Source organism: Pseudophryne corroboree, chromosome 7 (genome assembly GCF_028390025.1).
Source record: "Pseudophryne corroboree isolate aPseCor3 chromosome 7, aPseCor3.hap2, whole genome shotgun sequence".
Lineage (NCBI taxonomy): Eukaryota > Metazoa > Chordata > Amphibia > Anura > Myobatrachidae > Pseudophryne > Pseudophryne corroboree.
This window is the reverse complement of record NC_086450.1, coordinates 1212341-1237773: the sequence shown is the minus strand read 5'-3', so window position 1 is coordinate 1237773 and position 25433 is coordinate 1212341. Positions and strand designations below refer to the sequence as shown.

At 49.9% G+C, this 25433-nt stretch overlaps 1 protein-coding gene across 1 annotated transcript in view; it reads right to left on the bottom strand.

Annotated features, from left to right (window-relative positions):
- KIAA2012 (KIAA2012 ortholog) overlaps positions 1-25433 on the bottom strand; it is a 353000-nt gene that overhangs the window by 190877 nt on the left and 136690 nt on the right. The window contains exons 8-9 of the mRNA XM_063932236.1: positions 22642-22782; positions 2994-3110 (exon numbers count right to left, since the gene is read on the bottom strand). Coding sequence (XP_063788306.1) covers positions 2994-3110; positions 22642-22782 — 258 coding nt within the window. The remainder of the gene's footprint in view (positions 1-2993; positions 3111-22641; positions 22783-25433) is intronic.

Below are 25433 nucleotides of genomic sequence, written 5' to 3'. Positions count from 1 at the left end.
AGGTTTAGGCTATGGGGAGGGCGGGTTAGGTACCACCAGGGAGGGTTAGGGATAGGTTTAGGCTGCGGGGAGGGCGGGTTAGGTACCACCAGGGAGGGTTAGGGATAGGTTTAGGCTGTGGGGAGGAGGGTTAGGTACCACCAGGGAGGGTTAGGGATAGGTTTAGGCTGTGGGGAGGTGGGTTAGGTACCCCCAGGGAGGGTTAGGGATAGGTTTAGGCTGCGGGGAGGGCGGGTTAGGTACCACCAGGGAGGGTTAGAGATAGGTTTAGGCTGTGGGGTGGGAGGGTTAGGTACCACCAGGGAGGGTTAGGGATAGGTTTAGGCTGCGGGGAGGGTTAGGGATAGGTTTAGGCTGTGGAGAGGGGGGTTAGGTACCCCCAGGGAGGGTTAGGGATAGGTTTAGGCTGCGGGGAGGGCGGGTTAGGTACCACCAGGGAGGGTTAGGGATAGGTTTAGGCTATGGGGAGGGCAAGTTAGGGATAGGTTTAGGCTGTGGGGAGGGTTAGGGATAGGTTTAGGCTGCGGGGAGGGGGGTTAGGGATAGGTTTAGGCTGTGGGGAGGGGGGTTAGGTATCCCCAGGGAGGGTTAGGGATAGGTTTAGGCTGTGGGGAGGGTTAGGGATAGGTTTAGGCTGTGGGGAGGGGGGTTAGGGATAGGTTTAGGCTGCAGGGAGGGAAGGTTAGGTACCACCAGGGAGGGTTAGGGATAGGTTTAGGCTGTGGGGAGGATTAGGGATAGGTTTAGACTGCGGGGAGGGGGGTTAGGGATAGGTTTAGGCAGCGGGGAGGAGGGTTAGGGATAGGTTTAGACTGCGGGGAGGGGGGGTTCGGCATTGGTTTAGGCTGTGGGGAGGGTTAGGGATAGGTTTAGGCTGCGGGGAGGGGGGTTAGGGATAGGTTTAGGCTGCGGGGAGGAGGGTTAGGGATAGGTTTAGACTGCGGGGAGGGTGGGTTCGGCATTGGTTTAGGCTGTGGGGAGGGTTAGGGATAGGTTTAGGCTGTGGGGAGGGGGGTTAGGTACCCCCAGGGAGAGTTAGGGATAGGTTTAGGCTGTGGGGAGGGGGGTTAGGTACCCCCAGGGAGGGTTAGGGATAGTTTTAGGCTGCGGGGAGGGAGGGTCAGGTACCACCAGGGAGGGTTAGGGATAGGTTTAGGCTGTGGGGAGGGTTAGGGATAGGTTTAAGCTGTGGGGAGGGAGGGTTAGGTACCACTAGGGAGGGTTAGGGATAGGTTTAGGCTGTGGGGAGGGTTAGGGATAGGCATTGGTTTAGGCTGCGGGGAGGGGGGTTAGGGATAGGTTTAGGCTGCGGGGAGGAGGGTTAGGGATAGGTTTAGACTGCGGGGAGGGGGGGTTCGGCATTGGTTTAGGCTGTGGGGAGGGTTAGGGATAGGTTTAGGCTGCGGGGAGGGGGGTTAGGGATAGGTTTAGGCTGCGGGGAGGAGGGTTAGGGATAGGTTTAGGCTGCGGGGAGGAGGGTTAGGAATAGGTTTAGGCTGTGGGGAGGGGGGGTTAGGCATTGGTTTAGGCTGAGGGGAGGGGGGTTAGGGATAGGTTTAGGCTGTGGGGAGGAGGGGTTAGGCATTGGTTTAGGCTGCGGGGAGGGGGGTTAGGGATAGGTTTAGGCTGCGGGGAGGAGGGTTAGGGATAGGTTTAGACTGCGGGGAGGGGGGTTCGGCATTGGTTTAGGCTGTGGGGAGGGTTAGGGATAGGTTTAGGCTGCGGGGAGGGGGGTTAGGGTTAGGAAGGTTAGGGATTCGGGTTAGTATACTTAGTGTCAGGATCCTGAGCGTTGGATGCCGCTGCCGGTATTCTGACTGCCGGATTCCCATGCGTGGGGATCCTGATACCATCCCGTACAGACCACCTGACCCTGCGCGTCCATGGTGGGGAAACTGCATGTGCAGGATGGGTCCGGCGATTGCATCGCAGGGATGTGAATGCCTCTGATTGACAGACAGAGGCATTCGTAGGGAGGGGCATTCGCGGCCGGTGTTCATGGAAATGGCGTGACACCCCCGTTTTCTGGGAGTAGTGAGGACAAGGACTGCATCCCAGGTGCAGTTTCCTCGTCCTCGCAAGCCGCACTGTGACTACTAGTCTGAGCATCGCGACCATCGTTCATCCAGAACTGCGATCGCACTGCAGAATTGCCTCGTACCTCCTCCTGCATATGCAATCCTTCACGAATTAGTCCTGAAATCCACAGAATAGTGAGAGCTGGGACCTTGTTTTCTCTGTCTTCAGAGGGTTTGGTGTGACACAGGTTACGTCAGTACACATGTAGCATTATAATTATATATCTCACTGGGATATACTGTATGGCCCTCATTCCGAGTCGTTCGCTCGGTATTTTTCATCGCATCGCAGTGAAATTCCGCTTAGTGCGCATGCGCAATATTCGCACTGCGACTGCGCCAAGTATCCTTGCTATGAAGATAGTATTTTTACTCACGGCTTTTTCATCGCTCCGGCGATCGTAATGTGATTGACAGGAAATGGGTGTTACTGGGCGGAAACACGGCGTTTTATGGGCGTGTGGCTGAAAACGCTACCGTTTCCGGAAAAAACGCAGGAGTGGCCGGAGAAACGGGGGAGTGTCTGGGCGAACGCTGGGTGTGTTTGTGACGTCAAACCAGGAACGACAAGCACTGAACTGATCGCACAGGCAGAGTAAGTCTGAAGCTACTCTGAAACTGCTAAGTAGTTTGTAATCGCAATATTGCGAATACATCGGTCGTAATTTTAAGATGCTAAGATACACTCCCAGTAGGCGGCGGCTTAGCGTGTGTAACTCTGCTAAATTCGCCTTGCGACCGATCAACTCGGAATGAGGGCCTATATTACCACTCTGCCTTTACCAACAAACCCCTACAGGGCCGGACCACTGATGCACTAATAGTATATTTCCCACCTGAGAGTGCCCTTAGCGTGTATATATAATATACATACATACACCCTGTAAGTCCTGGTCAGCGCCCCTGGAAACATACCTGCAACCCCCGGGGGGATGGGAGCTCCTCTGCAGCATTATCATTTTGGAAATCTCTTGTACTGACGATGGATGGTTCTGCCGTTTCTATCTCTGAGGATATGCATTCCATGTTTTCCTGTTGTAATAATAAAGCAACACCTCTGAATAATGTGGTAGTGACAATAAGAGCAGCTGAGAAGACCATGGAATCTGATAGACAATTAGACATTGTGCACAAATAAGCAGATGAATCCACGTTATCCCTGTATCATATCCCTGTATCGTATCCCTGTATCATATCCCCAGATCATATCCCTCCTGTGTCACATCCCCGTATCGTATCCCTGTATCATATCCCCAGATCATATCCCGGTATCATATCCCCGTATCATATCCCTGTATCGTATCCCTGTATCATATCCCTGTATCGTATCCCTGTATCATATCCCTGTATCGTATCCCTGTATCATATCCCCGTATCATATCCCCGTATCATATCCCTGTATCGCATTCCTGTATCATATCCCCGTGTCATATCCCTCCTGTGTCATATCCCTGTATCGTATCCCCGTGTCACATCTCCGTATCATATCCCTGTGTCATATCCCTCCTGTGTCATATCACTGTATCATATCCCTGTATCGTATCCCTGTATCATATCCCCGTATCATATCTCTGTATCATATCCCCGTATCACATCCCCGTATCATATCCCTGTATCATATCCCCGTATCATATCCCTGTATCATATCCCTGTATCGTATCCCTGTATCATATCCCCGTGTCACATCCCCGTATCATATCCCTGTATCATATCCCCGTATCATATCCCTGTATCATATCCCCGTATCATATCCCTGTATCAGCAGCTGTCACTGGGGCCAGCACTCAGGAATACGCTGCTATCTGGAGATGAGGACAGAAGTATGACGTGTTATCCCTGTATTGTATCCCTGTATCAGCAGCTGTCACTGGGCCCAGCACTCAGTAACACGCTGCTATCTGGAGATGAGGACAGAAGTATGACGTGTTATCCCTGTATTGTATCCCTGTATCAGCAGCTGTCACTGGGGCCAGCACTCAGGAATACGCTGCTATCTGGAGATGAGGACAGAAGTATGACGTGTTATCCCTGTATCAGCAGCTGTCACTGGGCCAGCACTCAGGAATACGCTGCTATCTGGAGATGAGGACAGAAGTATGACGTGTTATCCCTGTATCAGCAGCTGTCACTGGGCCAGCACTCAGGAATACGCTGCTATCTGGAGATGAGGACAGAAGTATGACGTGTTATCCCTGTATCAGCAGCTGTCACTGGGCCAGCACTCAGGAACACGCTGCTATCTGGAGATGAGGACAGAAGTATGACGTGTTATCCCTGTATTGTATCCCTGTATCAGCAGCTGTCACTGGGCCCAGCACTCAGGAACACGCTGCTATCTGGAGATGAGGACAGAAGTATGACGTGTTATCCCTGTATTGTATCCCTGTATCAGCAGCTGTCACTGGGCCCAGCACTCAGGAACACGCTGCTATCTGGAGATGAGGACAGAAGTATGACGTGTTATCCCTGTATCAGCAGCTGTCACTGGGGCCAGCACTCAGGAATACGCTGCTATCTGGAGATGAGGACAGAAGTATGACGTGTTATCCCTGTATTGTATCCCTGTATCAGCAGCTGTCACTGGGCCAGCACTCAGGAATACGCTGCTATCTGGAGATGAGGACAGAAGTATGACGTGTTATCCCTGTATTGTATCCCTGTATCAGCAGCTGTCACTGGGCCAGCACTCAGGAATACGCTGCTATCTGGAGATGAGGACAGAAGTATGACGTGTTATCCCTGTATCATATCCCTGTATCAGCAGCTGTCACTGGGGCCAGCACTCAGGAATACGCTGCTATCTGGAGATGAGGACAGAAGTATGACGTGTTATCCCTGTATTGTATCCCTGTATCAGCAGCTGTCACTGGGGCCAGCACTCAGGAATACGCTGCTATCTGGAGATGAGGACAGAAGTATGACGTGTTATCCCTGTATTGTATCCCTGTATCAGCAGCTGTCACTGGGCCCAGCACTCAGGAATACGCTGCTATCTGGAAATGAGGACAGAAGTATGACGTGTTATCCCTGTATTGTATCCCTGTATCAGCAGCTGTCACTGGGGCCAGCACTCAGGAATACGCTGCTATCTGGAGATGAGGACAGAAGTATGACGTGTTATCCCTGTATTGTATCCCTGTATCAGCAGCTGTCACTGGCCCAGCACTCAGGAACACGCTGCTATCTGGAGAAGAGGACAGAAGTATGATGTGTTATCCCTGTATTGTATCCCTGTATCAGCAGCTGTCACTGGGCCCAGCACTCAGGAACACGCTGCTATCTGGAGATGAGGACAGAAGTATGACGTGTTATCCCTGTATTGTATCCCTGTATCAGCAGCTGTCACTGGGCCCAGCACTCAGGAACACGCTGCTATCTGGAGATGAGGACAGAAGTATGACGTGTTATCCCTGTATTGTATCCCTGTATCAGCAGCTGTCACTGGGCCCAGCACTCAGGAACACGCTGCTATCTGGAGATGAGGACAGAAGTATGACGTGTTATCCCTGTATTGTATCCCTGTATCAGCAGCTGTCACTGGGCCCAGCACTCAGGAACACGCTGCTATCTGGAGATGAGGACAGAAGTATGACGTGTTATCCCTGTATCAGCAGCTGTCACTGGGCCAGCACTCAGGAATACGCTGCTATCTGGAGATGAGGACAGAAGTATGACGTGTTATCCCTGTATTGTATCCCTGTATCAGCAGCTGTCACTGGGCCCAGCACTCAGGAACACGCTGCTATCTGGAGATGAGGACAGAAGTATGACGTATTATCCCTGTATCATATCCCTGTATCAGCAGCTGTCACTGGGCCCAGCACTCAGGAATACGCTGCTATCTGGAGATGAGGACAGAAGTATGACGTGTTATCCCTGTATTGTATTCCTGTATCAGCAGCTGTCACTGGGCCAGCACTCAGGAACACGCTGCTATCTGGAGATGAGGACAGAAGTATGATGTGTTATCCCTGTATTGTATCCCTGTATCAGCAGCTGTCACTGGGGCCAGCACTCAGGAATACGCTGCTATCTGGAGATGAGGACAGAAGTATGACGTGTTATCCCTGTATTGTATCCCTGTATCAGCAGCTGTCACTGGGCCCAGCACTCAGGAACACGCTGCTATCTGGAGATGAGGACAGAAGTATGACGTGTTATCCCTGTATTGTATCCCTGTATCAGCAGCTGTCACTGGGCCCAGCACTCAGGAACACGCTGCTATCTGGAGATGAGGACAGAAGTATGACGTGTTATCCCTGTATCAGCAGCTGTCACTGGGCCAGCACTCAGGAATACGCTGCTATCTGGAGATGAGGACAGAAGTATGACGTGTTATCCCTGTATTGTATCCCTGTATCAGCAGCTGTCGCTGGGCCCAGCACTCAGGAACACGCTGCTATCTGGAGATGAGGACAGAAGTATGACGTGTTATCCCTGTATTGTATCCCTGTATCAGCAGCTGTCACTGGGCCCAGCACTCAGGAACACGCTGCTATCTGGAGATGAGGACAGAAGTATGACGTGTTATCCCTGTATCATATCCCTGTATCAGCAGCTGTCACTGGGGCCAGCACTCAGGAACACGCTGCTATCTGGAGATGAGGACAGAAGTATGACGTGTTATCCCTGTATTGTATCCCTGTATCAGCAGCTGTCACTGGGCCAGCACTCAGGAATACGCTGCTATCTGGAGATGAGGACAGAAGTATGACGTGTTATCCCTGTATTGTATCCCTGTATCAGCAGCTGTCACTGGGCCCAGCACTCAGGAACACGCTGCTATCTGGAGATGAGGACAGAAGTATGACGTGTTATCCCTGTATCAGCAGCTGTCACTGGGGCCAGCACTCAGGAATACGCTGCTATCTGGAGATGAGGACAGAAGTATGACGTGTTATCCCTGTATTGTATCCCTGTATCAGCAGCTGTCACTGGGCCCAGCACTCAGGAACACGCTGCTATCTGGAGATGAGGACAGAAGTATGACGTGTTATCCCTGTATCAGCAGCTGTCACTGGGGCCAGCACTCAGGAATACGCTGCTATCTGGAGATGAGGACAGAAGTATGACGTGTTATCCCTGTATCAGCAGCTGTCACTGGGGCCAGCACTCAGGAATACGCTGCTATCTGGAGATGAGGACAGAAGTATGACGTGTTATCCCTGTATTGTATCCCTGTATCAGCAGCTGTCACTGGGCCAGCACTCAGGAACACGCTGCTATCTGGAGATGAGGACAGAAGTATGACGTGTTATCCCTGTATTGTATCCCTGTATCAGCAGCTGTCACTGGGCCAGCACTCAGGAATACGCTGCTATCTGGAGATGAGGACAGAAGTATGACGTGTTATCCCCGTATCATATCCCTGTATCAGCAGCTGTCACTGGGGCCAGCACTCAGGAACACGCTGCTATCTGGAGATGAGGACAGAAGTATGACGTGTTATCCCTGTATCATATCCCTGTATCAGCAGCTATCACTGGGGCCAGCACTCAGGAACACGCTGCTATCTGGAGATGAGGACAGAAGTATGACGTGTTATCCCTGTACCAGCAGCTGTCACTGGGGCCAGCACTCAGGAATACGCTGCTATCTGGAGATGAGGACAGAAGTATGACGTGTTATCCCTGTATTGTATCCCTGTATCAGCAGCTGTCACTGGGCCAGCACTCAGGAATACGCTGCTATCTGGAGATGAGGACAGAAGTATGACGTGTTATCCCTGTATTGTATCCCTGTATCAGCAGCTGTCGCTGGGCCCAGCACTCAGGAACACGCTGCTATCTGGAGATGAGGACAGAAGTATGACGTGTTATCCCTGTATTGTATCCCTGTATCAGCAGCTGTCGCTGGGCCCAGCACTCAGGAACACGCTGCTATCTGGAGATGAGGACAGAAGTATGACGTGTTATCCCTGTATTGTATCCCTGTATCAGCAGCTGTCACTGGGCCCAGCACTCAGGAACACGCTGCTATCTGGAGATGAGGACAGAAGTATGACGTGTTATCCCTGTATCATATCCCTGTATCAGCAGCTATCACTGGGGCCAGCACTCAGGAACACGCTGCTATCTGGAGATGAGGACAGAAGTATGACGTGTTATCCCTGTATCAGCAGCTGTCACTGGGGCCAGCACTCAGGAATACGCTGCTATCTGGAGATGAGGACAGAAGTATGACGTGTTATCCCTGTATTGTATCCCTGTATCAGCAGCTGTCACTGGGCCCAGCACTCAGGAACACGCTGCTATCTGGAGATGAGGACAGAAGTATGACGTGTTATCCCTGTATCATATCCCTGTATCAGCAGCTGTCACTGGGCCCAGCACTCAGGAACACGCTGCTATCTGGAGATGAGGACAGAAGTATGACGTGTTATCCCTGTATCATATCCCTGTATCAGCAGCTGTCACTGGGCCCAGCACTCAGGAACACGCTGCTATCTGGAGATGAGGACAGAAGTATGACGTGTTATCCCTGTATTGTATCCCTGTATCAGCAGCTGTCACTGGGCCCAGCACTCAGGAACACGCTGCTATCTGGAGATGAGGACAGAAGTATGACGTGTTATCCCTGTATTGTATCCCTGTATCAGCAGCTGTCGCTGGGCCCAGCACTCAGGAACACGCTGCTATCTGGAGATGAGGACAGAAGTATGACGTGTTATCCCTGTATTGTATCCCTGTATCAGCAGCTGTCACTGGCCCAGCACTCAGGAACACGCTGCTATCTGGAGATGAGGACAGAAGTATGATGTGTTATCCCTGTATTGTATCCCTGTATCAGCAGCTGTCACTGGGCCCAGCACTCAGGAACACGCTGCTATCTGGAGATGAGGACAGAAGTATGACGTGTTATCCCTGTATTGTATCCCTGTATCAGCAGCTGTCACTGGGCCCAGCACTCAGGAACACGCTGCTATCTGGAGATGAGGACAGAAGTATGACGTGTTATCCCTGTATTGTATCCCTGTATCAGCAGCTGTCACTGGGCCCAGCACTCAGGAACACGCTGCTATCTGGAGATGAGGACAGAAGTATGACGTGTTATCCCTGTATTGTATCCCTGTATCAGCAGCTGTCACTGGGCCAGCACTCAGGAATACGCTGCTATCTGGAGATGAGGACAGAAGTATGACGTGTTATCCCTGTATTGTATCCCTGTATCAGCAGCTGTCACTGGGCCAGCACTCAGGAACACGCTGCTATCTGGAGATGAGGACAGAAGTATGACGTGTTATCCCTGTATTGTATCCCTGTATCAGCAGCTGTCACTGGGCCAGCACTCAGGAATACGCTGCTATCTGGAGATGAGGACAGAAGTATGACGTGTTATCCCTGTATTGTATCCCTGTATCAGCAGCTGTCACTGGGCCCAGCACTCAGGAACACGCTGCTATCTGGAGATGAGGACAGAAGTATGACGTATTATCCCTGTATCATATCCCTGTATCAGCAGCTGTCACTGGGGCCAGCACTCAGGAACACGCTGCTATCTGGAGATGAGGACAGACGTATGACGTGTTATCCCCGTATCATATCCCTGTATCAGCAGCTGTCACTGGCCCAGCACTCAGGAACACGCTGCTATCTGGAGATGAGGACAGAAGTATGACGTGTTATCCCTGTATTGTATCCCTGTATCAGCAGCTATCACTGGGCCAGCACTCAGGAATACGCTGCTATCTGGAGATGAGGACAGAAGTATGACGTGTTATCCCTGTATTGTATCCCTGTATCAGCAGCTGTCACTGGGCCCAGCACTCAGGAACACGCTGCTATCTGGAGATGAGGACAGAAGTATGACGTATTATCCCTGTATCATATCCCTGTATCAGCAGCTGTCACTGGGGCCAGCACTCAGGAACACGCTGCTATCTGGAGATGAGGACAGAAGTATGACGTGTTATCCCTGTATTGTATCCCTGTATCAGCAGCTGTCACTGGGCCCAGCACTCAGGAATACGCTGCTATCTGGAGATGAGGACAGAAGTATGACGTGTTATCCCTGTATCATATCCCTGTATCAGCAGCTGTCACTGGGCCCAGCACTCAGGAACACGCTGCTATCTGGAGATGAGGACAGAAGTATGACGTGTTATCCCTGTATTGTATCCCTGTATCAGCAGCTGTCACTGGGCCCAGCACTCAGGAACACGCTGCTATCTGGAGATGAGGACAGAAGTATGACGTGTTATCCCTGTATTGTATCCCTGTATCAGCAGCTGTCACTGGGCCCAGCACTCAGGAACACGCTGCTATCTGGAGATGAGGACAGAAGTATGACGTATTATCCCTGTATTGTATCCCTGTATCAGCAGCTGTCACTGGGCCAGCACTCAGGAACACGCTGCTATCTGGAGATGAGGACAGAAGTATAACGTATTATCCCTGTATCATATCCCTGTATCAGCAGCTGTCACTGGGGCCAGCACTCAGGAACACGCTGCTATCTGGAGATGAGGACAGAAGTATGACGTGTTATCCCTGTATCATATCCCTGTATCAGCAGCTGTCACTGGGGCCAGCACTCAGGGATACGCTGCTATCTGGAGATGAGGACAGAAGTATGACGTGTTATCCCCGTATCATATCCCTGTATCAGCAGCTGTCACTGGCCCAGCACTCAGGAACACGCTGCTATCTGGAGATGAGGACAGAAGTATGACGTGTTATCCCTGTATTGTATCCCTGTATCAGCATCTGTCACTGGGGCCAGCACTCAGGAACACGCTGCTATCTGGAGATGAGGACAGAAGTATGACGTGTTATCCCTGTATTGTATCCCTGTATCAGCAGCTATCACTGGGGCCAGCACTCAGGAACACGCTGCTATCTGGATATGAGGACAGAAGTATGACGTGTTATCCCTGTATTGTATCCCTGTATCAGCAGCTGTCGCTGGGCCCAGCACTCAGGAACACGCTGCTATCTGGAGATGAGGACAGAAGTATGACGTGTTATCCCTGTATCGTATCCCTGTATCAGCAGCTGTCGCTGGGCCCAGCACTCAGGAACACGCTGCTATCTGGAGATGAGGACAGAAGTATGACGTGTTATCCCTGTATCATATCCCTGTATCAGCAGCTGTCACTGGGCCCAGCACTCAGGAACACGCTGCTATCTGGAGATGAGGACAGAAGTATGACGTGTTATCCCTGTATTGTATCCCTGTATCAGCAGCTGTCACTGGGCCAGCACTCAGGAATACGCTGCTATCTGGAGATGAGGACAGAAGTATGACGTGTTATCCCTGTATTGTATCCCTGTATCAGCAGCTGTCACTGGGCCAGCACTCAGGAACACGCTGCTATCTGGAGATGAGGACAGAAGTATGACGTGTTATCCCTGTATTGTATCCCTGTATCAGCAGCTGTCACTCGGCCAGCACTCAGGAATACGCTGCTATCTGGAGATGAGGACAGAAGTATGACGTGTTATCCCTGTATTGTATCCCTGTATCAGCAGCTGTCACTGGGCCAGCACTCAGGAATACGCTGCTATCTGGAGATGAGGACAGAAGTATGACGTGTTATCCCTGTATTGTATCCCTGTATCAGCAGCTGTCACTGGGCCCAGCACTCAGGAACACGCTGCTATCTGGAGATGAGGACAGAAGTATGACGTGTTATCCCTGTATCATATCCCTGTATCAGCATCTGTCACTGGGCCCAGCACTCAGGAATACGCTGCTATCTGGAGATGAGGACAGAAGTATGACGTGTTATCCCTGTATCAGCAGCTGTCACTGGCCCAGCACTCAGGAACACGCTGCTATCTGGAGATGAGGACAGAAGTATAACGTGTTATCCCTGTATTGTATCCCTGTATCAGCAGCTGTCACTGGGCCCAGCACTCAGGAACACGCTGCTATCTGGAGAAGAGGACAGAAGTATGATGTGTTATCCCTGTATTGTATCCCTGTATCAGCAGCTGTCACTGGGCCCAGCACTCAGGAATACGCTGCTATCTGGAGATGAGGACAGAAGTATAACGTGTTAACCCTGTATTGTATCCCTGTATCAGCAGCTGTCACTGGGCCCAGCACTCAGGAACACGCTGCTATCTGGAGATGAGGACAGAAGTATGACGTGTTATCCCTGTATTGTATCCCTGTATCAGCAGCTGTCACTGGCCCAGCACTCAGGAACACGCTGCTATCTGGAGATGAGGACAGAAGTATGACGTGTTATCCCTGTATTGTATCCCTGTATCAGCAGCTGTCACTGGGCCAGCACTCAGGAATACGCTGCTATCTGGAGATGAGGACAGAAGTATGACGTGTTATCCCCGTATCATATCCCTGTATCAGCAGCTGTCACTGGGCCAGTACTCAGGAACACGCTGCTATCTGGAGATGAGGACAGAAGTATGACGTGTTATCCCTGTATTGTATTCCTGTATCAGCAGCTGTCACTGGGCCCAGCACTCAGGAATACGCTGCTATCTGGAGATGAGGACAGAAGTATAACGTGTTATCCCTGTATTGTATCCCTGTATCAGCAGCTGTCACTGGGGCCAGCACTCAGGAATACGCTGCTATCTGGAGATGAGGACAGAAGTATGACGTGTTATCCCTGTATTGTATCCCTGTATCAGCAGCTGTCACTGGGCCCAGCACTCAGGAACACGCTGCTATCTGGAGATGAGGACAGAAGTATGACGTGTTATCCCTGTATTGTATCCCTGTATCAGCAGCTGTCACTGGGGCCAGCACTCAGGAATACGCTGCTATCTGGAGATGAGGACAGAAGTATGACGTGTTATCCCTGTATCATATCCCTGTATCAGCAGCTGTCACTGGGGCCAGCACTCAGGAACACGCTGCTATCTGGAGATGAGGACAGAAGTATGACGTATTATCCCTGTATCATATCCCTGTATCAGCAGCTGTCACTGGGGCCAGCACTCAGGAATACGCTGCTATCTGGAGATGAGGACAGAAGTATGACGTGTTATCCCTGTATCAGCAGCTGTCACTGGGGCCAGCACTCAGGAACACGCTGCTATCTGGAGATGAGGACAGAAGTATGACGTGTTATCCCTGTATTGTATCCCTGTATCAGCAGCTGTCACTGGGCCAGCACTCAGGAACACGCTGCTATCTGGAGATGAGGACAGAAGTATGACGTGTTATCCCTGTATTGTATCCCTGTATCAGCAGCTGTCACTGGGCCCAGCACTCAGGAACACGCTGCTATCTGGAGATGAGGACAGAAGTATGACGTGTTATCCCTGTATTGTATCCCTGTATCAGCAGCTGTCGCTGGGCCCAGCACTCAGGAACACGCTGCTATCTGGAGATGAGGACAGAAGTATGACGTATTATCCCTGTATCATATCCCTGTATCAGCATCTGTCACTGGGCCCAGCACTCAGGAATACGCTGCTATCTGGAGATGAGGACAGAAGTATGACGTGTTATCCCTGTATCAGCAGCTGTCACTGGGGCCAGCACTCAGGAATACGCTGCTATCTGGAGATGAGGACAGAAGTATGGCGTGTTATCCCCGTATCATATCCCTGTATCAGCAGCTGTCACTGGGCCCAGCACTCAGGAACACGCTGCTATCTGGAGATGAGGACAGAAGTATGACGTGTTATCCCTGTATTGTATCCCTGTATCAGCAGCTGTCACTGGGCCCAGCACTCAGGAACACGCTGCTATCTGGAGATGAGGACAGAAGTATGACGTGTTATCCCTGTATCAGCAGCTGTCACTGGGGCCAGCACTCAGGAATACGCTGCTATCTGGAGATGAGGACAGAAGTATGACGTGTTATCCCTGTATTGTATCCCTGTATCAGCAGCTGTCACTGGCCCAGCACTCAGGAACACGCTGCTATCTGGAGAAGAGGACAGAAGTATGATGTGTTATCCCTGTATTGTATCCCTGTATCAGCAGCTGTCACTGGGCCCAGCACTCAGGAACACGCTGCTATCTGGAGATGAGGACAGAAGTATGACGTGTTATCCCTGTATCAGCAGCTGTCACTGGGCCCAGCACTCAGGAATACGCTGCTATCTGTAGATGAGGACAGAAGTATGACGTGTTATCCCTGTATTGTATCCCTGTATCAGCAGCTGTCACTGGGCCCAGCACTCAGGAACACGCTGCTATCTGGAGATGAGGACAGAAGTATGACGTGTTATCCCTGTATTGTATCCCTGTATCAGCAGCTGTCACTGGGCCCAGCACTCAGGAATACGCTGCTATCTGGAGATGAGGACAGAAGTATGACGTGTTATCCCTGTATTGTATCCCTGTATCAGCAGCTGTCACTGGGCCCAGCACTCAGGAACACGCTGCTATCTGGAGATGAGGACAGAAGTATGACGTGTTATCCCTGTATTGTATCCCTGTATCAGCAGCTGTCGCTGGGCCCAGCACTCAGGAACACGCTGCTATCTGGAGATGAGGACAGAAGTATGACGTGTTATCCCTGTATCATATCCCTGTATCAGCAGCTGTCACTGGGCCCAGCACTCAGGAACACGCTGCTATCTGGAGATGAGGACAGAAGTATGACGTGTTATCCCTGTATTGTATCCCTGTATCAGCAGCTGTCACTGGGGCCAGCACTCAGGAATACGCTGCTATCTGGAGATGAGGACAGAAGTATGACGTGTTATCCCTGTATTGTATCCCTGTATCAGCAGCTGTCACTGGCCCAGCACTCAGGAACACGCTGCTATCTGGAGATGAGGACAGAAGTATGACGTGTTATCCCTGTATTGTATCCCTGTATCAGCAGCTGTCACTGGGCCAGCACTCAGGAATACGCTGCTATCTGGAGATGAGGACAGAAGTATGACGTGTTATCCCCGTATCATATCCCTGTATCAGCAGCTGTCACTGGGCCAGTACTCAGGAACACGCTGCTATCTGGAGATGAGGACAGAAGTATGACGTGTTATCCCTGTATTGTATTCCTGTATCAGCAGCTGTCACTGGGCCCAGCACTCAGGAATACGCTGCTATCTGGAGATGAGGACAGAAGTATAACGTGTTATCCCTGTATTGTATCCCTGTATCAGCAGCTGTCACTGGGGCCAGCACTCAGGAATACGCTGCTATCTGGAGATGAGGACAGAAGTATGACGTGTTATCCCTGTATTGTATCCCTGTATCAGCAGCTGTCACTGGGCCCAGCACTCAGGAACACGCTGCTATCTGGAGATGAGGACAGAAGTATGACGTGTTATCCCTGTATTGTATCCCTGTATCAGCAGCTGTCACTGGGGCCAGCACTCAGGAATACGCTGCTATCTGGAGATGAGGACAGAAGTATGACGTGTTATCCCTGTATCATATCCCTGTATCAGCAGCTGTCACTGGGGCCAGCACTCAGGAACACGCTGCTATCTGGAGATGAGGACAGAAGTATGACGTATTATCCCTGTATCATATCCCTGTATCAGCAGCTGTCACTGGGGCCAGCACTCAGGAATACGCTGCTATCTGGAGATGAGGACAGAAGTATGACGTGTTATCCCTGTATCAGCAGCTGTCACTGGGGCCAGCACTCAGGAACACGCTGCTATCTGGAGATGAGGACAGAAGTATGACGTGTTATCCCTGTATTGTATCCCTGTATCAGCAGCTGTCACTGGGCCAGCACTCAGGAACACGCTGCTATCTGGAGATGAGGACAGAAGTATGACGTGTTATCCCTGTATTGTATCCCTGTATCAGCAGCTGTCACTGGGCCCAGCACTCAGGAACACGCTGCTATCTGGAGATGAGGACAGAAGTATGACGTGTTATCCCTGTATTGTATCCCTGTATCAGCAGCTGTCGCTGGGCCCAGCACTCAGGAACACGCTGCTATCTGGAGATGAGGACAGAAGTATGACGTATTATCCCTGTATCATATCCCTGTATCAGCATCTGTCACTGGGCCCAGCACTCAGGAATACGCTGCTATCTGGAGATGAGGACAGAAGTATGACGTGTTATCCCTGTATCAGCAGCTGTCACTGGGGCCAGCACTCAGGAATACGCTGCTATCTGGAGATGAGGACAGAAGTATGGCGTGTTATCCCCGTATCATATCCCTGTATCAGCAGCTGTCACTGGGCCCAGCACTCAGGAACACGCTGCTATCTGGAGATGAGGACAGAAGTATGACGTGTTATCCCTGTATTGTATCCCTGTATCAGCAGCTGTCACTGGGCCCAGCACTCAGGAACACGCTGCTATCTGGAGATGAGGACAGAAGTATGACGTGTTATCCCTGTATCAGCAGCTGTCACTGGGGCCAGCACTCAGGAATACGCTGCTATCTGGAGATGAGGACAGAAGTATGACGTGTTATCCCTGTATTGTATCCCTGTATCAGCAGCTGTCACTGGCCCAGCACTCAGGAACACGCTGCTATCTGGAGAAGAGGACAGAAGTATGATGTGTTATCCCTGTATTGTATCCCTGTATCAGCAGCTGTCACTGGGCCCAGCACTCAGGAACACGCTGCTATCTGGAGATGAGGACAGAAGTATGACGTGTTATCCCTGTATCAGCAGCTGTCACTGGGCCCAGCACTCAGGAATACGCTGCTATCTGTAGATGAGGACAGAAGTATGACGTGTTATCCCTGTATTGTATCCCTGTATCAGCAGCTGTCACTGGGCCCAGCACTCAGGAACACGCTGCTATCTGGAGATGAGGACAGAAGTATGACGTGTTATCCCTGTATTGTATCCCTGTATCAGCAGCTGTCACTGGGCCCAGCACTCAGGAATACGCTGCTATCTGGAGATGAGGACAGAAGTATGACGTGTTATCCCTGTATTGTATCCCTGTATCAGCAGCTGTCACTGGGCCCAGCACTCAGGAACACGCTGCTATCTGGAGATGAGGACAGAAGTATGACGTGTTATCCCTGTATTGTATCCCTGTATCAGCAGCTGTCGCTGGGCCCAGCACTCAGGAACACGCTGCTATCTGGAGATGAGGACAGAAGTATGACGTGTTATCCCTGTATCATATCCCTGTATCAGCAGCTGTCACTGGGCCCAGCACTCAGGAACACGCTGCTATCTGGAGATGAGGACAGAAGTATGACGTGTTATCCCTGTATTGTATCCCTGTATCAGCAGCTGTCACTGGGGCCAGCACTCAGGAATACGCTGCTATCTGGAGATGAGGACAGAAGTATGACGTGTTATCCCTGTATTGTATCCCTGTATCAGCAGCTGTCACTGGGGCCAGCACTCAGGAACACGCTGCTATCTGGAGATGAGGACAGAAGTATGACGTGTTATCCCTGTATTGTATCCCTGTATCAGCAGCTGTCACTGGGGCCAGCACTCAGGAACACGCTGCTATCTGGAGATGAGGACAGAAGTATGACGTGTTATCCCTGTATTGTATCCCTGTATCAGCAGCTGTCACTGGGCCAGCACTCAGGAACACGCTGCTATCTGGAGATGAGGACAGAAGTATGACGTGTTATCCCTGTATTGTATCCCTGTATCAGCAGCTGTCACTGGGCCCAGCACTCAGGAATACGCTGCTATCTGGAGATGAGGACAGAAGTATGACGTGTTATCCCTGTATTGTATCCCTGTATCAGCAGCTGTCACTGGGGCCAGCACTCAGGAATACGCTGCTATCTGGAGATGAGGACAGAAGTATGACGTGTTATCCCTGTATTGTATCCCTGTATCAGCAGCTGTCACTGGGGCCAGCACTCAGGAACACGCTGCTATCTGGAGATGAGGACAGAAGTATGACGTGTTATCCCTGTATTGTATCCCTGTATCAGCAGCTGTCGCTGGGCCCAGCACTCAGGAACACGCTGCTATCTGGAGATGAGGACAGAAGTATAACGTGTTATCCCTGTATTGTATCCCTGTATCAGCAGCTGTCGCTGGGCCCAGCACTCAGGAACACGCTGCTATCTGGAGATGAGGACAGAAGTATGACGTGTTATCCCTGTATTGTATCCCTGTATCAGCAGCTGTCACTGGGCCCAGCACTCAGGAACACGCTGCTATCTGGAGATGAGGACAGAAGTATGACGTGTTATCCCTGTATTGTATCCCTGTATCAGCAGCTGTCACTGGGGCCAGCACTCAGGAATACGCTGCTATCTGGAGATGAGGACAGAAGTATGACGTGTTATCCCTGTATCATATCCCTGTATCAGCAGCTGTCACTGGGCCCAGCACTCAGGAATACGCTGCTATCTGGAGATGAGGACAGAAGTATGACGTGTTATCCCTGTATCATATCCCTGTATCAGCAGCTGTCACTGGCCCAGCACTCAGGAACACGCTGCTATCTGGAGATGAGGACAGAAGTATGACATGTTATCCCTGTATTGTATCCCTGTATCAGCAGCTGTCACTGGGCCAGCACTCAGGAACACGCTGCTATCTGGAGATGAGGACAGAAGTATGACGTGTTATCCCTGTATTGTATCCCTGTATCAGCAGCTGTCACTGGGCCAGCACTCAGGAACACGCTGCTATCTGGAGATGAGGACAGACGTATGACGTGTTATCCCTGTATCAGCAGCTGTCACTGGGCCCAGCACTCAGGAACACGCTGCTATCTGGTGCTGAGGACAGAAGTATGACGTGTTATCCCTGTATTGTATCCCTGTATCAGCAGCTGTCACTGGGCCCAGCACTCAGGAATACGCTGCTATCTGGTGCTGAGGACAGAAGTATGACGTGTTATCCCTGTATTGTATCCCTGTATCAGCAGCTGTCACTGGGCCAGCACTCAGGAACACGCTGCTATCTGGAGATGAGGACAGAAGTATGACGTGTTATCCCTGTATTGTATCCCTGTATCAGCAGCTGTCACTGGGCCCAGCACTCAGGAATACGCTGCTATCTGGTGCTGAGGACAGAAGTATGGCGTGTTATCCCTGTATTGTATCCCTGTATCAGCAGCTGTCACTGGGGCCAGCACTCAGGAATACGCTGCTATCTGGTGCTGAGGACAGAAGTATGGCGTGTTATCCCTGTATTGTATCCCTGTATCAGCAGCTGTCACTGGGGCCAGCACTCAGGAATACGCTGCTGTCTGGTGCTGAGGACAGAAGTATGGCGTGCTACCATAGTGCGTGCCGCTACCTTACCATTGTTTGAACAATGACCAGTACATTAGAGTTCATTATCTACATCAGGCTTTTTCAACCAGTGTGCCGCGACCAGTTGCAAGGCGTGCCGCGGAGCCAGAGCAGCTTCCTGCATCTTCAGAGTGAACTGTTGGTCCGGGCTCTTCTTAGAGGATCAGTCATGCTCCGGCTGTGACGTATGCCTTGAAGACTCGACGGTGTGATATCATAGGTCACAGCCGCCGCATCTCACCACCCAGCCAGCCCACCCGCCTGCATACACATCTTCCAGTTACCGCCTGCACCCACAGCTTTCCTTGCCCACCCACATCCACACCTGCCCGACCGCCCGCTGCTCAGTATTCACAGCACTCCACTATGAACAACCCCCGCCCCTGAGGGACAGGGAGGAGGACAGCTGACCGGTAGGGGGTAATATTTGTTATGTTATTTCTCCTGTGGGGAACAATAGGATTTATGTGGGGAGAATAAGGATTTATAGGGGAACAATGTGAATAATTCATGTGGGGAGCAATGGCATTTATATAGGGAGCAATATGATTTATGTGGGGAGCAATGTGATTTTTTTTTTCTGTGTAGGACAATGTGTGTTTTTTGTTTTTTTCTGTGGGGAACTGATGGTGTGCCTTGGCAATTTTGAAATATTGTTTGGTGTGCTGCAAGTAAAAAAAGGCTGAAAATCACTGATCTACATCAATGGGAATCGCAACCCGCAAAAAGTTCAATTTTTGTTTGATACCATTTATATAGCGCACCCATGTTCCGCAGCGCCGTACAGAGAATATCTCAGTTACTCATCTCATCCCTGGCCCAGTGGAGCTTACACTCTATATTCCCTACCACACACACACATTAGGGTTCATTTCTATCAGAGTACAACAGAGGTTCCAAACCTCAGACCTCAAGGCACCCTAACGGTCCAGGTTTTAAGGATAACCACTTTTGGGCACAGGTGACTAAATGAGTACTTCAGTCAATTTGATTAACCATCTGTGCTCTGCCATCAGAGCCGGCCATAGGCATAGGTAAACTAGGCAATTGCCTAGGGCATTTGAGATGCCTAGGGGCATCAGCAGCTTCTGCTGATTAAAATGATATGCGGCATGCATATATTCTGTGTGTAGCATTTCATATGCAGATACAGCCACAGTCTCACACAGTATATAGGCATGCTGCATATCATTTTAATCAGCAGAAGCTGCTTGTGCATCCTAGCCACATAGCAATGCAAATAAGATGCATTTTCATTAAAAAAAGGTGCCCGACGTTAGCATTGATGCAAGATTTGTGAGGACACATCTATATCCAAGCAGAGGCAGAGGTCACAGTGTTAGTGGCAGTGTGAGTGCTGTGTGCATGTGAGTGGGTTGGTTGTGCAGTAGTGTTCGGAATATGTGTAAGGAGCATTATGTGTGTCATGTAAAAATGCATTAATAATGTGCAACATATGTCTAAGGGGCCACTATGTGTGTCATTATGTGTATAAGGGCATTAATAATGTGCGGCGTATGTGTAACAGGGTACTACTGTATGTGTATCATTATGTGTATAAGGGCATTAATAATGTGCAGCAAATGTGTAGGGGGCACTATGTGTGTCATTATGTGTATAAGGGCATTAATAATGTGCGGCATATGTGTAACAGGGTACTACTATATGTGTGTCATTATGTGTATAGGGGCACTAATAATGTGCAGCAAATGTGTAGGGGGCACTATGTGTGTCATTATGTGTATAAGGGCATTAATAATGTGCGGCATATGTGTAACAGGGTACTACTATATGTGTGTCATTATGTGTATAGGGGCACTAATAATGTGCAGCAAATGTGTAGGGGGCACTATGTGTGTCATTATGTGTATAAGGGCATTAATAATGTGCGGCATATGTGTAACAGGGTACTACTATATGTGTGTCATTATGTGTATAGGGGCACTAATAATGTGCAGCAAATGTGTAGGGGGCACTATGTGTGTCATTATGTGTATAAGGGCATTAATAATGTGCGGCATATGTGTAACAGGGTACTACTGTATGTGTGTCATTATGTGTATAGGGGCACTAATAATGTGCAGCAAATGTGTAGGGGGCACTATGTGTGTCATTATGCGTATAAGGGCATTAATAATGTGCGGCATATGTGTAACAGGGTACTACTGTATGTGTGTCATTATGTGTATAGGGGCACTAATAATGTGCAGCAAATGTGTAGGGGGCACTATGTGTGTCATTATGTGCGTAAGGGCATTAATAATGTGCGCCATATGTGTAAGGCACATTATGTTTATAAGGACATTAATGTGTCTCATATGTGTAAGGGGCATTACTGTGTGGAATTGTGTATAAATGCATTACTAATGTGTGGCATTATGTGTATAAGGTGCTCTACTATGTGGCGTTGCATATAGAAAGGGCACTACTGTGTCATCTAATGTGAATAAAGAGCAATAGGGTGTGGTGTACTGTGAATAAGGAGCAATTCAGTGTGATGTAATGTGAATAAGGGGCTCTACTGTGAGGAGTAACGTTTAAAAGGTAAAGTGATACTACTGTGGGATGTAATATGAATTATGGACACTATCGCAAGATAAAATGTGAATAAAGTTGCAGTACTGTGTGGTGTAATTGGAATTGGGGTTACTATTGCGTGGCCATTCCCAGCAAGAAGATGCCCCTTTTTGGGCTGTGCGTCAAATGTGCGAACTGTTCCTATTTAAAATATAGGGGGTACAAGTACTGCTATGGGTGAGGGGTGATGGTGCTGGGAAAGAGGTGCAAGGTCAGAGGCAGAATCAGCGGTGGTGCTAGGGGGCACCAGCCAAAATCTTGCCTAGGGCATCATATTGGTTAGGGCCGGCTCTGTCTGCCATGGATATCCTTAAAACCTGGACTGTTGGGTGCCTTGAGTACAGACTTTGGGAACCAGTGGAGTACAATTAACCTACAAGTATGTTTTTTGGCGTGTGTGAGGAAGCCCTGAGTATCCGATGGAAACCTGTGAAAATGCAAGGAGGACATACAAACTCCACACAGGGGCGTTGGTGACAATCAAACCCAAGACCTGGGCCCTGCGAGGCAGTAATGCTGACCACTGCACCAGCCATGCTGCCCAATCATCACCTGATCTGGGGCATTAATAAGTTATATTAATTTGTTTTTGCCATTATATTAACATGTATATGTAGCCAAGGTGGCAGCATGCACCACTGATCCCAGACACCCCTCCCCCAGTAACAGCTTGTTGGGTCCTCCTCCAAATTAATGCGCTGGCACCTGTTGTGATCCCCTGCCCTGGACTCCTCCATCTAACATAATGCAATGGTTCCAGGCAGGCACAGCGCCCTTCCAGTAGTACTACGCCCATCATCCCCAGCCGCCACTTGGCTGAATGCTGGTGTTAATGTGTAAGCTGAGGAAGCGCACTGTCGACTACTACACGTTCCCACAATCTGCACTTCCATATCATACCTGCGGGAGCGCTGCAGTCATGATCGGCGCATGTCTTACATCTCTTCTCTGGCTGGCCTGTATATCCGTCTTCTGCCCGCCTGTCACAGCCTTCTCCTTCTCTCTAGGACTCTTCTCAGCGGCTGTCTGATCTCTAAGCTGCTTTATTACAAAAAGACAAAACAAAAACCTCAATCTCCTTTTACTATACAAGAATACACACACAATCAGACATACTGAGAAGAAAGAAACGTAAAGGAGAGTACTCCCAGGACTGATCAGACAAGAGCGGCCATACAGAATACAGAGAGATAAATACATCAGCCGATCGCTTATGTAGAATACTAATTTGGTGACCTATTAATTCATGACAGTGTATGTAAGTGACCATGACAAGTAGCATTGCTGTAATGTCATGTACACAGATCTATTCCCCAGGCAAAACAAGAGAGAATAAAGTGCAGCGTCTCAGGGCTGCCACATAACCGCACCATCACACAATTTACTAACTCCGAGAAAAGACCAGTGAATCCCAGATCCGGATCAGATTTGTGAATGCAGCCAAGACTTTATTTTCTTCCAGTTGGGGTATCCAATTAGTTCTCCCGTGAAAAGGAGAGTTATGGTAGACTTATCTTTGTTAACTCGCTTTCCTCGAAGTACATAGGGTCCACAGGGAAACATCGGGTTGTAGTGGTGGATGAGAATCCGGGAACCAAACAGTTAAAACTTTCAAGCATATCCCAGAATGCTCGGCTTCCCTCCTCTATAACCCCGCCACCAGACACAGGCAATCAGTTTTGTTAACCAGGTCAATGCATGAAGCAGAAAGGAGAGAAGAAAGACGTTAGGCATACAACACCACATTCTCACAGACAGGAGAAGGAACCAGCGGTCAATGCCACACAAACCCAGAGAGGCCAGGTGCATCAGGGTGGACACCCTGTGGACCCTATGTGCTTCGAAGAAAGAGTTAACAAAAGATAAGTCTACCATAACTCTCCCTTTCTTCAGCAGGGCACATAGGGTTTCCACAGGGAAACATCGGAGATGTCCTAAAGCGGTACTTCAAGGGTGGGGACGTGCCTGAGAGGATAAGAGAATCCGGCGTCCAAAGAAAGAATCCTGGGAGGCGAAGGTATCAAAGGCATAGAACCTAAGAAATGTGTGGACCGAAGACCACGTAGCCGCCTTGCACAATTGTTCGGCGGACGCCCCACGGCGTGCCGCCCATAAAGGTCCTACAGACTGAGTAGAATGGGCAGAAATCAAAACTGGTACTGGAAGGTCAGCTCGAGTGTAAGTATGTGCAATGACCACTCTATTCCATCTGTCCAGCGTCTGCTTAGTAGCAGGCCAGCCACCCTTGTGAAATCCAAAAACAACAAAAAGGGCATCAGAACGTCTGATAGGGCCAGTACGGTCAATGTAGATATGTTGAGCCCGAAGCACATACAAAGAACATTCCTTTGCCGACAAGTCTGGTGAGACAAAGGCCGGAACCACAAGCTCTTGATTAAGGTGAAAAGAAGAAACCTGTGTGAGTGAAAAATCAGGAAGGGGTGACTATGACAGGAGAAGGCTCCCAAGTCCAATACCCTTCTGGCTGAAGCAATAGCAAGCAAAAAGAGAGTTTTGGCAGTTAGACAATTGAGATCCACTGACTCCAAAATGTTCAAAGTGAGCCTCATGAAGAGCGTTCAACACCACAGACAGATCCCATGGAGCCACAAGTGGGACATAGGGAGGTTGAATGTGAATGACACCCTGTAAGAATGTGTGCACATCCAGCATCGAGGTAATCCTTCGTTGGAACCAAAAAGACAAAACTGAAATGTGTACTTTGAGAGAGGCAAGACGAAGGCCTAGATTTAAAGTAAGTCTTTTTGAAGTAAAGCAAGTACTCGAGAGGTCCGAAATGTAGTGGCATTATAACGCTTGGCAGCACACCACGTGAAGTAAAAGTGCCATACTCTATAGTAGATCCGTGCTGAGGCCGGTTTACGGGCCTGAAGCATAGTTTGAATCACGGCCTTTGAAAAACCTTTTTCGCCTTTAGGATCAAATGATTCAAGAGCCATGCTGTCAAAGACGGACGGGCCAGGTCCGGATGGAGACATGGGCCCTGAGAGAGAAGGTCTAGCCATTGAGGAAGTTGAAGATGTCGCTCCACTGAGAGACCCTGTAGGTCAGAGAACCAGTGTAGTCTGGGCCACTCCGGGGCTACCAGAATGCGGCTTCGTCCTTCTTGCTTGAACTTCTAAAGGACTCGAGGTAGACGTGTTACCGGAGGGAAGATGTAAGGTAGACGAAAGGTCCATGGGACTGACAATGCGTCTATGAATGCTGCCTGAGGCTCCCTGTTCTGTGATCTGAAGACTGGAACCTTGTGATTGTGGCAAGAGTCCATGAGATCCACGTCTGATAGGTCCCATCTGTTCACCAAGAGTTGAAAAACCTCTGGGTGAAGAGCCCACTGTCCGGCGTGAACATCCTGATGACTGAGGTAGTCTGTTTCCCAGTGGAGTATGTCCAGAATCAATACAATGTTCTGCCTGCCTCTTGCTGCAAGTGCCACCTTGATGATTGCTATAAGCCACTGTGGTGGTATTGTCTGACCTGATCTAGTCTGTCCTATAGTAGAGGGCGGGCTAGGGTTAATGAATTGAACACTGCTCTCAACTCCAACACATTGATTGGCAAGTGAGACTCCTCCAGCGTTTAACGTCCCTGGAACGAGTCTTGTTCGGTCACCGCTCCCCAGCCGCAAAGATTGGCATCTGTCATGAGCAGGACCCAGTTGGGGACCCAGA